At 42.0% G+C, this 13805-nt stretch overlaps 1 protein-coding gene and 1 pseudogene across 1 annotated transcript; one reads left to right on the forward strand and one right to left on the reverse strand.

The window, feature by feature from the left end:
- Positions 1-43: 43 nt before the first annotated feature.
- LOC139411187 (RING finger and transmembrane domain-containing protein 2-like) lies at positions 44-7006 on the reverse strand (annotated as a pseudogene).
- Positions 7007-7035: 29 nt separating this feature from the next.
- Positions 7036-10384, forward strand: LOC139411189 (SREBP regulating gene protein-like). The gene is made up of 5 exons (XM_071157118.1): positions 7036-7737; positions 8256-8412; positions 8664-8815; positions 9131-9244; positions 9370-10384. Exons 1-5 carry the CDS (start codon positions 7645-7647, stop codon positions 9451-9453), a joined length of 600 nt encoding a protein of 199 aa, XP_071013219.1. The 5' UTR covers positions 7036-7644; the 3' UTR covers positions 9454-10384.
- Positions 10385-13805: the final 3421 nt, after the last annotated feature.

The raw sequence follows: 13805 nt of genomic DNA on the forward strand, positions 1-13805 counted from the left end.
GTGCACCGAGGTCATAATAACCATACCAAGACAGTTAGGAACAGGGTACATTTTTTGTACTTTGTTGGCTAAGGAAAATGTTGTGCTTCGGAATTCATGTGACATAACATTATGTCACAGAGATTAAGTAACATTTTCAGTTCTTGTTTTATGGGTATAAAATGTAGTACTGTGTGAATACATTTTTAATTGCGTTATTTCCCAGTTTATTTTATTGTTTGACTCACTGCTTGGAATTCAGTAGGATTTTTTAACAGACATAAATTGTGTTAGTATAATCACTCTCTGGCGGTTTTTCCGAGAATAAAACGGTGACGTCATCCTCCCTTGACCGTTACCAAAGGAAAAACGTACTAGAATTGCCCACGCGACTGTCATTACGTGGACGACCTTACACTTGAATTATCGATGCACTAATACACGATGTCAATTACCTAACTGAAAAAGCTTATTTGTATTAAAAAAATACATGTCTCTACTTTTTAGACTCCCGTCTCCTTTGAGCAATCTGGAAATGGTGCTCTGTGGAGAAATAGCACTACTTTTTACATAAGGTTCTGTAATAATTAGAGACCATGCAAAGTCTGGATTCTATCCTTACTAAATATGAAAGTCAATTTGTAAAGGTTTTTTTCTGCAGTAATTTTTATTAGGTGAATAATGATGTTAGTTGTATCAAATATTGATAACGAAAAAAATAAGTCAAATCAACTGTTCTATTTTTTGAACTTTTGAAATTGGCTGGGGGCTCAGCATTGTTAAGGCAGATAATGTTTATGAAACCATGCAAGAAATCTTGTGTGCAAAAATAAGGGCATGCTATTCATGTTTACAGTACATAAGCTGTTTTTATTAATCGCAAAAAACTGTAGTTTTCAATTGCAGTGCTGAATCTGTGTCTTTTATAAAGAATGTGTTCTTTACATGCTATTTACATTTGTATTACATTGTGAATTCTGTGCTCACTCTGGATAATAAAAGTTTCAAAGTAAAAATGCTTTCATGCTATCATTGTTATGCAAAAAGTAATGACAACATAAAACATTCAACAAATGCTGAACAATACTGCTTCAACCATGGTTTCATTGAAAAATCTGATACATACTGAAAACACACAACTTGTTTTCGAGTTTCTCAAATGTTTTGGTAGGTCTGTTGTCATCAAACATAAGCTGTATCTTTACTAGAAATCAGGTGAAATGTATAACACGTAAATTGTTGCAAGAATGGTCACATTAGTGAAAGATCTACAAAATACATCAGCAAATGAGCAATTCATGTGCTGACATAAGCTACCCTGTACAATAATACTGACCAATACCACACTGCTGTGCTGCACGGAGATAAGTTCACATTCTATTTCTTTAGAAGGATGGATGAGACAACTGTATAGACTGTAGAGTTTAGACTCCAACGGGCAACACAGTAAGGGCATACTTAAATGACTTATTCCTCTGTAATGTCCTCCAGTGGAAGCTAATGCCTGTCAATCCCAGCTAGTAGATCTGGAAGTGGGCAGAGGTGGTGCCTACGACCACAGAGTGGGCATGTTTGCTCACGGTCTAACCACAAATACAGGCACTCCTCACAGAACGCATGCTAGGTGGGAGAGACAAACACATGGGCTTTACACTCACATTCACTTTGGTTTACCAAAAGGAGTATGCATTGAGTATTGGTCAGTTATTCAATACAGTATTGATCAGTAAGGCCACAGAAAGAAACAAAAGAGTCATGGACAGTGACTTTAGCATCAAGCTACACCACACTAAGGGTCATATAATTTTTTTTTAAAATTGAACTTTTATTTAACTAGGCAAGTCAGTTAAGAACAAATTCTTATTTACAATGACGGCCTACCCCGGCCAAACCCTCCCCTAACTCGGACAACGCTGGGCCAATTGTGCGCCACCCTATGGGACACCCGATCATGGCCGGTTGTGATACAGCCCATACTGTTACAGTCGGCTTGTGGTTACCATGGTTAACACCAGTGAATGGTGTTATAGTAAAGTATGTAGTAGCAGAGCGTATGGTTTGATGTATGTACTCTCACATGCCAGAGAAGAGCTATGGGGTTTCTGAAGTCACCCTGACAAATAGCACAATCTCCGGCCTCACTGCACTGCTGGCTGCTGGCCCTCACACCTTAACTCTATGGGTGATAGAGCATCAGGTAGGTGGTCACAAAGAGACAAAGCTTGTGTTTACATTCCCATACCATACAGCAGGGATTATCAACTAGATTCAGCCGCGGCCCAAATTTTTCTTGAGCGGGTGGTCGGTCGGGCCCCCGGAACATACAGTAAATACAAATAATTTGAAGACTGCAAATTGACCACAAGAAGCCCAAACATATATATAATATTTGACTAACACATAATCATTTCAAACCTTGCTTACATTTGTTTATGATCACGTGTCTCCCTATTATGGAAATACTTGGGAACAGAGTTCCAAAATTAAAATAACTTGGAGCTGATTTCCTGGTGTTTTTACAGGTTTTTATGCCCCCCAAAATGTAATAATAATTATAATTCTCAATTTGTTTTGCTCTGAAAACTTGGGTGGCCAAATAATACCCGCAGGCCACCAGTTGGGGAACCCTGCCATACAGGGTCAACTCACTGTATACAGTATCTTTATTCTGATGTTGCATTTTAATACGGTACATGTAGTAAGATGATTCAATCAGAGTGCAAGATCAGGCAAAACCTACTGACAGTTGAAGGTTTACAACTGTAGCTAGTAGTGTTATAGGGCAGTGATGTGGGCTGGTATTTGGCCCTGATACTTTTCTTTACAGAAAGTAATCATTTCTCACCTGAGAACTGCAGAAAATGTCCATAGCCCTGCGTATGGCTGATACTCGGCCACAGAGGTCAAACGACTGAAAGATGAACATATTACACAGTCAAGGCACTAGAATCGGGTGCATTATAGTGCAGCCCTGGAACAAAAGCCTGCCTCTGGACCAGGTTGGTGACCACTGTATAATATCCTTAAAACATGAGAAATTCTCACTCTGAAAGATTACAAATTATTCCCTGAATACAGTGCCCTAGTGATTCTTTTTTTATGATTCCCTTTCTGCTCGACTTAATGACTCGCCTCACTCTCTCTAATTTTCTATTCTTTAACCACTCACTGATGGGCAGTGTCCTGTCCCATTTTGCAATATTCCGAGGACACACCTCTGAACAGTTCTGACTCAATTTCTCCAAGTTCTCATGATCTCAATCCATAATACTTTGACAGCTGCACGCACCCATTTACTAGGATTTTTTTGCACACAGCAGCAAAAATAAGGGGTTAAATAGATATAAAATATGTTGTTCCATGTGGTGAATTTGTTATTCAATTCATTTATTTATTTATTTTATACTTCAAGGGGTCTTAAAATTCAAAATCAAATAGCTAAATGATCATCCCCCAGCTTTGACAGGGCTTAGACTTTTATGGGTTAAGAGCAGCACACTGTAAGAGTTTTAAAGCAGCACGCTCCAGACTAAGCATGGCCCCTGGCCTAGGCTCCACAGGCTGCAGCTTCTTTCCTCATTGTCCCTTCCTGCCCCTAGTCCTGGCTACACACACACACAACCACTTGATATGTCAAACAAAAACTGGACTCCAGCCAGAAACGTTGAGCCACAGAAGCAGTTCTAAAGCATTCTGGGACTTTCTGCTTGTTTTGTTTCATTATTGATGCTGACCTCTCAACCTACCAATCAAAGCCTACCCAGCAGTTGGGTACGCCACCGTTATAAGTCATTCCTATCAGCTGCTAAAAGCATGTTTTCATTCAATCTTGCTGCATGGTTATTAGAAAATACATTTCCCTGAAGTGGGAGTGCACCGACAGTGCCAAAAATGTAGCCAACAAGCCATGTTAAAATAACAGTAGAGCAAAGTAAATCAAATACATTTACAACCCACCACGGTATACAGTAAATCAATGTACAAGAGTCTGGTCTTTTTCTGTAGGCCTCCACTTGTACCGACTTGCATGTTTGTGCTTGTGAGATCATTAAATCAGTCCTTCCGTGGATGGAAGCAAAAGCAAAAGCATGAAGCAGAATGATTGGCTGATGTGTGGCCATGACTTCATCGGCTGAAAGTGGGCCACTTGGGCCTGTTTCAGGACAAGGTTTGGTTGGGGCAGAGGGTGGTGGGAAAGGTGGGGGTTGGTTGGTCGGTTGGTTTAGTGATAGCGTGGCGCGGGTACCCCAGCAGCCGAGGAGGAGTGGGAGCACACACAGCAGTAATGGTCCAGCCCCAGGGAAGGATGACCTCACCTCTGCACCCCCCCCAGGGACAAATGAGCTCAGTGGCAGCAGCCTCACTCTCTGATTGGCCTGTTTATCAGCCGAGTCAAAATACACTCTGTGACCCCAACGGGCAAAACCTGCACGCAGATAGAACTCCAACAGATAGACAGACAATGACAAATACACACTCTTTCTGTGACCACAACATGTTATAAACAACACTTTTGTGTGGATAAGACACCAAAATCAACACACACACACACACACACTCCCACACGCTCCCACATTGTGACCCCCAGGACATAAGTGAAACTTTAATGAATATAAAACACACACAAGCTGTGACCCTCAGGACACCAGAAAATAGTATGAATATAACACACACTCACACAGACTCTTACCATGGATTTAAAGGCCCGGAGGATCTTGGGCAGAAACAGGGCCGATGGTGAAGTACTTGAGAACAAAGTCAGTGATCCCCATCGCCCAGATCAAAGAAGTCAAAGCTGTTGATGTTGGGCTTTGCAAACATCGGGGTGAGGTGGGGGAAAAAACAGCAGCGATGAGACATGAGACTTCAGTTCTGTACAGGTTGAGGTTTGATCATGGATAGACGTGATACATTATGTCTAGTCTCTATTGGTTACAAGGGAAACTTTCATTGATCAACAGAAGATTTAGTAACAAAAATGAACAAGGTAACTCAATTTTCATAAAACAAAACTAAATGTGATAACAGGTGAAATTATAAATAAACACAAAATCAATACTCACATGAAAAGTAGTCACATGGTGACATATGCCTAAAGACAATGAAAATAACATTAGAGCATAAAGGACAAAAATTAATGAATAAATTACCACACGGATTCTGTACAGACACAGATAAGAAAGAAAACCAAATCAACGACAACAATGTCAAACAAAATCAAACGGTTAACCTAATGTATAGGCCTAAACATTCAGTGGTTGACAATGTCACATTTTTATAGTGCCATATGAAGAGACAACCAAAGAAACATGGTTTTACCATACCTGTTGTACAACTGCGCAGCACTGAATGTGTAGTAGTGATACAATATTTTTCTAGATAGGAGCATGATCATCCACAGTGCTACAACCACAGACCTCTCCTCCTGATACGCAGACAGACAAATAGTAAATAATCAAATGCATTATTAATCAATAATGTATGTATGTTCTCACGAGCTGAGCCAGAACCAATTCTCAAGCTAGCTATTTATGTAGACTAGATAACACTCAAGAAATATGCTCAAATGTTTATAAATGTAAAAACCTAAAAACTATAAGAGTTATGGTCTCAGATCGAAGTTGTATAAAATGTGAAGACTACCCGTAGCGACACCAGGTGCTTGAATGTTGAATTGGCGAAGGAAACGTGCTGGCCATCCCAGCACACAGCAATACCTACCAGAGAGATACATGTTATAGTTATCAGTCAGTCACACACACTATCTGACACTTCCCAAGTTCCCAAATGTTCCTTATTCCACCTATTCCACAAAACTCCATTACTATACAATTACAAAGAAACTACTAAAATATTAGGCCATGAAGATAGTTTAGTATGAAAACTCTTTGACTAGGCAACAAAAACATTATAAATCAGAGTAGTAATTTGTGTTTCTACATTGGTATAAGAGTCCCTTTAATTTATTTGTAATCTAAAACCAGTCTTACCCAGCTTGTGCTGAAAACAAACTTTATCTAGGAGGATCAGGAGGAATGGGAATTCCCTCTGCAGCCAGGTGACTACAGACTTCAGATACGATATTGCTGGTGCTAGTGTAGAGGGCTCCTCAGAGACCACCTTCCTGTTCCCATGCCTCTCTATGGCCCCTGCAGCCGAGTGCAGGAGGAAGGTACGGTGCTGGAGTAGCTGGTGGTGATGAAGTTGCGAGGGCGGGCGGGGGAGGTCTTGCCCACCCTCAGTGTGGTGTGGACCCCTTTCCTCCCTGGAGGAGACGGTCATCTGGATGAAGACATCTTGGGGAGTCGCCAGAACCAGGCCAACTGCCTGGAAGTTAGCTGAGGGCACGCCGGACCAGAGGGAACCCCGACCCCAACCAGGCCGGAGAAGAGCTGCTAGGGGAGGTAGGAGAGTCAGGCTTCAAGCAGTCAAACAAGCCTTGGTCCAGGCTGCTTTATGATCCCAGGGTTTGGCTATGGGTCCTGGAGAGCAGAGGGGATCAGCTACATCTTTTGACGGTTCAAAGACTGTTGTCTAGTCTATTTCCTGTATTTCCTTTCAATGAATTTGGTTCCTGAAGGTAACATGTCTTATCTACCTTCCTCTTTAGTGGGAAATGTCAGGTTATGATGAACCTGCAGAGAGGTCTGCGTCCTAGAATGTAGACTCGAACCTTTCTGAGGGCATGCCATCGGTGTTACTGCTCTGCCTCCTCTGCATGGCACATCCAGTCCATCCCCATTTGATCCAGGTCTGTGGTGGGGTGCAGACAGACACACAGATGGCAACGAGTGAATACGGTAAAGAGCAGCAGGGGGGTTATCAATGGTTGGCTAGCCTTTTATTGCGACATTATAGCTAGCCGCAGATAGATTGTGGCACTATCACACCATGGTTTACTGATTTTTCAGATTTATATGGTTGCTTCCTAAATGCATATTTTTGCAAGGAAATTGTTAAGCTCACCTGAATCATCGTTTTATTTATAATTATCATACCCCTGTAGCACACACCCCTGCGGCTGCCAGGCTCGCAACTATGTTTTCCCTGTATGATGACGTCAGTGAAATTGTAAATCAACCAACTAGCGTTCACTTTCCCACCACGCCACATCCGAGTTTGGAAAATGTTTTGATGGTGGACGTCAGATTTTTAAAATGTTCGTTTATTTCCGAGGCTTTCTCTGAAGTGAATGTCGGCAACAGGTGTCTCTTGTAGAGTTATAGCCAGTTAGCGATGAATCTTACAGCAGGCTACTAACGTTAGCTAGCTAATGCTAACTCTAGCAGCTGGATGAGTACAGTAGCTAGCCCATTGTCGTTAGCGTGCCCACAGGCTAACAAAGCAGTCTTTATCCAAAACGGCTTGCTAATATTTACTTTTTTAGCTAGCTACCTAGCACTACGGAAATATTTTTTTTTACAGCTCATGTATTCACAGCTACCACGTTTTCAAGCCTAGTATTGCTAGCTAGCTAGCTAGCAAAATGGGTTAGTTTGCGGTTATGGTGTTGACCAAACAGTTACTCTGTCATAGCCAGACACCCCAGTTGAACTGCAAGTCTCTACTGAACAGTTTATCCAGCTTGCTTGTTATTGGAGCATTCCTGCAATTAAATTCCTCTGGCTGGACTGGGTGGTCGCGGGGATCTCCTAAGGTCATGCCATGGTGCTACGAAGATTACTGAGAAAACGTTGGGTGCTAGGTGTGGTGTTTGGACTTTCTTTGATCTACTTCTTAACCAACACCCTGAAACAGGTATTTAAACTTTTGACATCTCAGCTTTATGTCCAGCTCAAAGAACTGGAAAACAGATTATCTTTGTCTGTACAGGCCTACGTTAGCCTATACAGAGTCTGAGGTCCAGCTCGGGTGGGTATAATTTGTGGAACGTTCTAACAGGAATCTGTTCCAAAAACTTCGTAAAGTAACTTACAAGTTGCCAACAAACGCATACAAAGTAGCATGATCAATTCAGCTAGCTGACGAATAGGCATCAACTCACCACGTAGCTTATTCTTAAGGTTTGTCCATAGGCTACCAGAGTGAGGACAGACATTTTACGGAATTAACGTGGTGAGTGAAAAACTTAATTAAATAGCCAACTCCCTACCTGGTATCTTATTCTGCCTCTATACAACTTAGTATGCGTTGTTTGTTGACAACCTTGTTATTTACGAAGTTTTTGAAACAGATTCATGTTGGAACATTCCACAAATTATACCCACCCTTTGGCTATACAAGACCTGTGAGATGAATTGTGTTGTGTTATGCAGGAGGAGAGAACCATAAGGGATCGCACCCTGTTGGAGGCCAGGGACCCGGACCACCGGATCCCATGGAAGGTCAGGTTTAACCTGGGCAACAGTAGCAGACCAATCACTCAGTGCCGAAACTCCATTCAGGGCAAGTCACTGCTCACAGATGAACTGGGTAAGTTATTAACCAAACTGGACTCATTCACTCACTTGTTATCCCTTAGGAAATAATGGCTTTATCTCAATCTATATTTCCACGATTCCTTACATCCTGTCTCCTCCCACCAGACCTTCTTCTCCAATGTGTTTTGATGAGATGGGATTCAAGGAAAGATGAATTAAGAAAAGCCCCTATCATTGAGGTATCATGAAATACAACTTCAATATTCAAGTCAGACTAATCCATTGTATGTAATGGTCCACCAGGTTATGTGTGTGAGAGGAAGGATCTGCTGGTGAACGGTTGCTGTAATGTCAACGCTCTGAGCTCCAGACAGTACATCTGTAAAAGTTGTCTGGCCAATGGCTGCTGTAACATCTACGAGTACTGTGTGTCCTGCTGCCTCCAGCCTGATAAGGTATTCAAACTGTGGCACTCTTGTTGTGCTGCACCCAATAGCTAAATTGTTTGTTCCAAATGAGAATTTGCTGGAGGATGCATGACTTTTCAGTCAGTGGTATCATATCTCTATCTTACCTTTGACTCTTCAACTCTACATTGTTTTCATCTTAACCTTTTGTAGTGGTTGAGTTATAACTAATCCATGTTAGAAATACCAGATTTTGATCTGACCTTTACACCTCTCTCTCTGATCTCTTCACCCAACATTCCCTTTCTTTTTGATGTTCTCTCTCCCTCACTCACTTGCCCTCTCTCTTTCTCCCTCTCTTAGCAACTTCTACTAGAGCATTTCCTGAACAGAGCTGCAGACGGCTTTCAGAACCTCTTCACCGCCGTGGAGGACCACTTTGAGCTATGTTTAGCTAAGTGTCGAACTTCATCGCAGGTATGTTGAGTTGTGTACATGAAGCAAATGCATACCTCCCTGACCCTACCCCACATGCTTTCATGCAGAGATGGTAAGAAAAACATTCTAATGGTTGTGTTTACCTTCTCATTTTGCTAATGCAGAGTGTCCAACATGAAAATACCTACAGAAATTCACAAGCAAAATACTGTTATGGAGAAAGTCCACCTGAACTCCTGCCTATATGATTGTTCGATCTTCTGGGACCTACGAGACTGAAAAGAAAATAATAATAGTCCAACTAAGAGCCAAGGGACACACCTTGATGCTACTTGAGAAGACGTGCTTCATCTTGTGTCCCATACTGGCCTTGAACAGTCTGATACCATACAGTGCCATCAAGAACACCAGATCCATATACTATATAGAGGGAGTTTGGCAAACTTTGACTGACAATAACGGACACCATGTTGAACCTTTAGATATAATAATGTGAGTAATCGTCTCTGCATATGGCTCTGAAGAACACTATCGTAACCTCACAACTATGGACAAATACTTTATGATTTTTCTATATTATTTACACTTCATAAGTGCATAGCTTCATAACTTCATCAGTGATGATCATCAGGTCTCATTCGCTCAACAGTTGGGATTCGCCTCATGCTGCCCATTGTTTCACATCATGGGCATGCAACTGAAAGTGTTTTAAAACGTTTCGCAACAGAACTAAAATGTGGGTTTTCTTATTGGTTGTCCCTCCCTGTTTAAGTTGTTTACTTCCAAATGAACATGGCCCATGTTATAAAGGTTTTTATTTCAAGCCTGATCAATGTACTGAAGGAATGGTATTAGTTAAGTCTTCATTGTTGAGAAACAAACTACTAAGAATGTGTCATCACTTGTGTGTAGTTGTGCATGCATATTGACTGACGGCTATTTAATAACGTGACTGAAAGTAATCGGCTCACGGTTTACGTTGCAATGTCTATTTTTCAGACCCTTTCAGAATAATTATCAGTATTGCATTTTGTATAGAAATTGTATCTATTTTACACTATGAAATAATTCTATATTATGATGACTAAAGACCCTATAGTTTATCTGGGGTCAGAGAGCTGTATCAACATGTAGAATTGCCATATTTTGATTGAATATATGACAAAATAACTTTTTCAACATTGTTTTTTTCATTGTCAATATACATACATTTTCTGCTGTGCTATTGTTACCTATCATTTTGACATGGGTTTAACAGCTTGATCTGCTTTACCATGCTCTGTCCACCTGCCTATGCTATAATTGCATGGCTACGCAAAGTCCTTGCTATAGTCAAATGCTACGCCACACCCATGGAAGTTCTTTTTTGCAGTGAGTCTAGTACCTTCCCGACGATTTCTAGAATCAAACACATTCTAACTGTTCGGATCAGTCCCAGAAACTGGTGGTTTGGGCCATAGCCAGAACACATGGGTAAAGCAGCGTTTTTACCACTGCTGATTGTTAGTGATGAGCCAATAGCTGATTACTTTGTTTTATTACAACCCACAAACAACTTCAAGGATGGCAGTCTCATGCTGAAGTATTTAGCGAACATAGAGCAGTGGAAGAATTCAGTTAGTCTTCAGGCAAATGTTATACACCCTGGACTACAGTGATTGGACACCAGGGGCCTCAGTTTCTATGCAATATAAAAACATATTTTAAAAATTGGCCAACGTACATTCACTGGAGAATGAACTGGAGGATCTCCGTTGAGACTATCCTACCAACGGGACGTAAAAAATTGTAATATCTTATGTTTCACCGAGTTGTGGCTGAACCATGACACGGATAATATACAGTTGGCTGGGTTTGCCGTGCAGCGGCATGTGCACCACCAAGTCAGAACAGTAGGCTAAGTTATGAGGGTGAAGGGACCAGTTTACTACACAACATACACTTAGTGTTACTTTCTTAGCTACAGTATCTCCCTGGTATATTACATAATTTATGCAGCAGCATACAAGACAATTTTGGACATACCTTGTTGTGCTGTGCTCACTTGAACAGGAAGGTGGTGTGGCGGTTCTTCTTGTTGGAAGATTTTGTCATCAAACTTTGGCATTTTCTGGATTTATGGTGCTTTCAAGACAACTGGGAACTAAGGAAAAAAACAAGGTAGAATCATGACGTCAGTGATCTTCTGGTTGGAGTTCTAGAAAGAGGCTGGAGTTCCCGACTTGGAATTCCGAGTTGGATAACTGTTTAAAACGTATGTTCCCAGTTGTCTTGAACACACTGAAGTCGGAGATTTCCCAGTTACGAGTTTCCAGTTGTTTTGAACGTGGCAGAAGTCATGCTAGATTGACAGCATGGCCAATGTATTCAACCTGTTCTGACCCATGGCATGTGAATGTTTATCCTTTTAAGCTTGGAAAAGAGACCATTAAACCCAGACTTGGACCACAGGTGCAGGTATAGAAGCACGGTGGCTAGGAAAAACTCCCTAGAAAGGCCAGAGTCTAGGAAGAAACTTAGAGAGGAACCAGGCTATGAGGAGTTGCCAGTCCCCTTCTGGCTGTGCCGGGTGGAGATTATAACAGAACATGGCCAAGATGTTCAAATGTTCATAAATGACTAGCAGGGTAAAATAATAATAATCACAGTTGTTGTAGACGGTGCAACAGGTCAGCACCTCAGGAGTAAATGTCTCTACCGCTCTTGCTGTCTCCAGAGAGTTGAAAACAGCAGGTCTGGGACAAGGTAACACATCCGGTGAACAGGTCAGGGTTCGATAGCTGCAGGCAGAACAGTTGAAACTGGAGCAGCAGCACGCCCAGGTGGACTGAGGACAGCAGTCTAGGTAGTCCTGAGGCATAGTCCTAGGGCTCAGGTCGTCTGAGAGAGAGAAAGAAAGAAAGAATTAGAGAGAGCATACTTAAATTCACACAGGACACCGGATAAGACAGAATAACTATTGCAGCATAAATACTGGAGGCTGAGACAGGAGGGGTCGGGAGACACTGTGGCCCTGTCCAACGATACCTCCGGACAGGCCCAAACAGGCAGGATATAACCCCACCCACTTTGACAAAGCACAGCCCCCACACCACTAGAGGGATATCTTCAACCACCAACTTACTATCTAAAGGCCGAGTATAGCCCATGAAGATCTCCCCCACGGCACGAACCCAATCCGAACAGGAAGATCACATCAGTGACCCAACCCACCCAAGTGACGCACCCCTCCTAGGGACGGCATTGAGGAGCACCAGTAAGCCAGTGTCTCAGCACTTGTAATAGGGTTTGAGGCAGAGAATCCCAGTGGAGTGAGGGGAACCGGCCAGGCAGAGACAGCAAGGGCGGTTCGTTGCTCCAGTGCCTTTCCGCTCACCTTTACACTCCTGGACCAGACTACATTCAATCATAGGACCTATTGAAGAGGCGTCTGAGTCTCTCACATGGGTCGGCAGACCATTTCATAAAAATGGAGCTCTGTAGGAGAAAGCCCTGCCTCCAGCTGTTTGCTTAGAAATTCTAGGGACAGTAAGGAGGCCTGCGTCTTGTGACCGTAGCGTAAGTGTAGGTATATACGGTGGGACCAAATCGGAAAGATAGGTAGGAGTAAGCCAATGTAATGCTTTGTAGGTTAGCAGTAAAGCCTTGAAATCAAATTTTGGGGTTCTAGTCAAGATTCTAGCAGCCGTGTTTAGCACTAACTGAAGTTTATTTAGTGCGTTATCCGGGTAGCTGGAAAGTAGAGCATTGCAGTAGTTGAACCTAGAAGTGACAAAAGCATGGATACATTTTTCAGCATAATTTTTGGACAGAAGGTTTCTGATTTTTGCAAGGTTGCATAGATGGAAAAAAGCTGTCCTTGAAACAGTCTTGATATGTTTGTCGAAAGAGAGATCAAGGGCCAGAGTAATGCCATGGTCCTTCACAGTTTTATTTGAGATGACTACAACCAAGATTAATTCTCAGATTCAACAGAAGATCTCTTTGTTTCTTGGGACCTAGAACTATCATCTCTGTCTTGTCAGAGTTTAAAAGTAGAAAATTTGCCGCAATCCACTTCATTATGTCTGAAACACATGCTTCCAGGGAGGGCAATTTTGGGGCTTCACACCATGTTTCATCGAAATGTACAGCTGTGTGTCATCCGCATAGCAATGAAAGTTAACATTATGTTTCCAAATGACATCACCAAGAGGTAAAATATATAGTGAAAACAATAGTGGTCCTAAAACGGAGCCTTGAGGAACACCGACAGTTTTCAATCTCTCCAAAAGAATGTGGTGAATGTCTAACAACACAAGGACAGATGTAGAGCCTTGGTATGACACCATTAAAAGGTCATTTACCACCTTCACGTGTGCTGTCTCAGTGCTATGATGGGGTCTAAAACCAGACGGAACCGTTTCGTATACATTGTTTGTCGTCAGGAAGGCAGTGAGTTGCTGCACAACAGCCTTTTCATTTTTTTTGAAAGGAATGGGAGATTTGATATAGGCTGATAGTTTTTTAGATTTTCTGGGACAAGGTTTGGATTTTTCAAGAGAGGCTTTATTACTGCCTCTCTTAGTAAGTTTGGTACACATCCGCTGGATAGAGAGCC

Source organism: Oncorhynchus clarkii, chromosome 6, assembly GCF_045791955.1.
Source record: "Oncorhynchus clarkii lewisi isolate Uvic-CL-2024 chromosome 6, UVic_Ocla_1.0, whole genome shotgun sequence".
In the NCBI taxonomy this organism is placed as follows: Eukaryota; Metazoa; Chordata; class Actinopteri; order Salmoniformes; family Salmonidae; genus Oncorhynchus; species Oncorhynchus clarkii.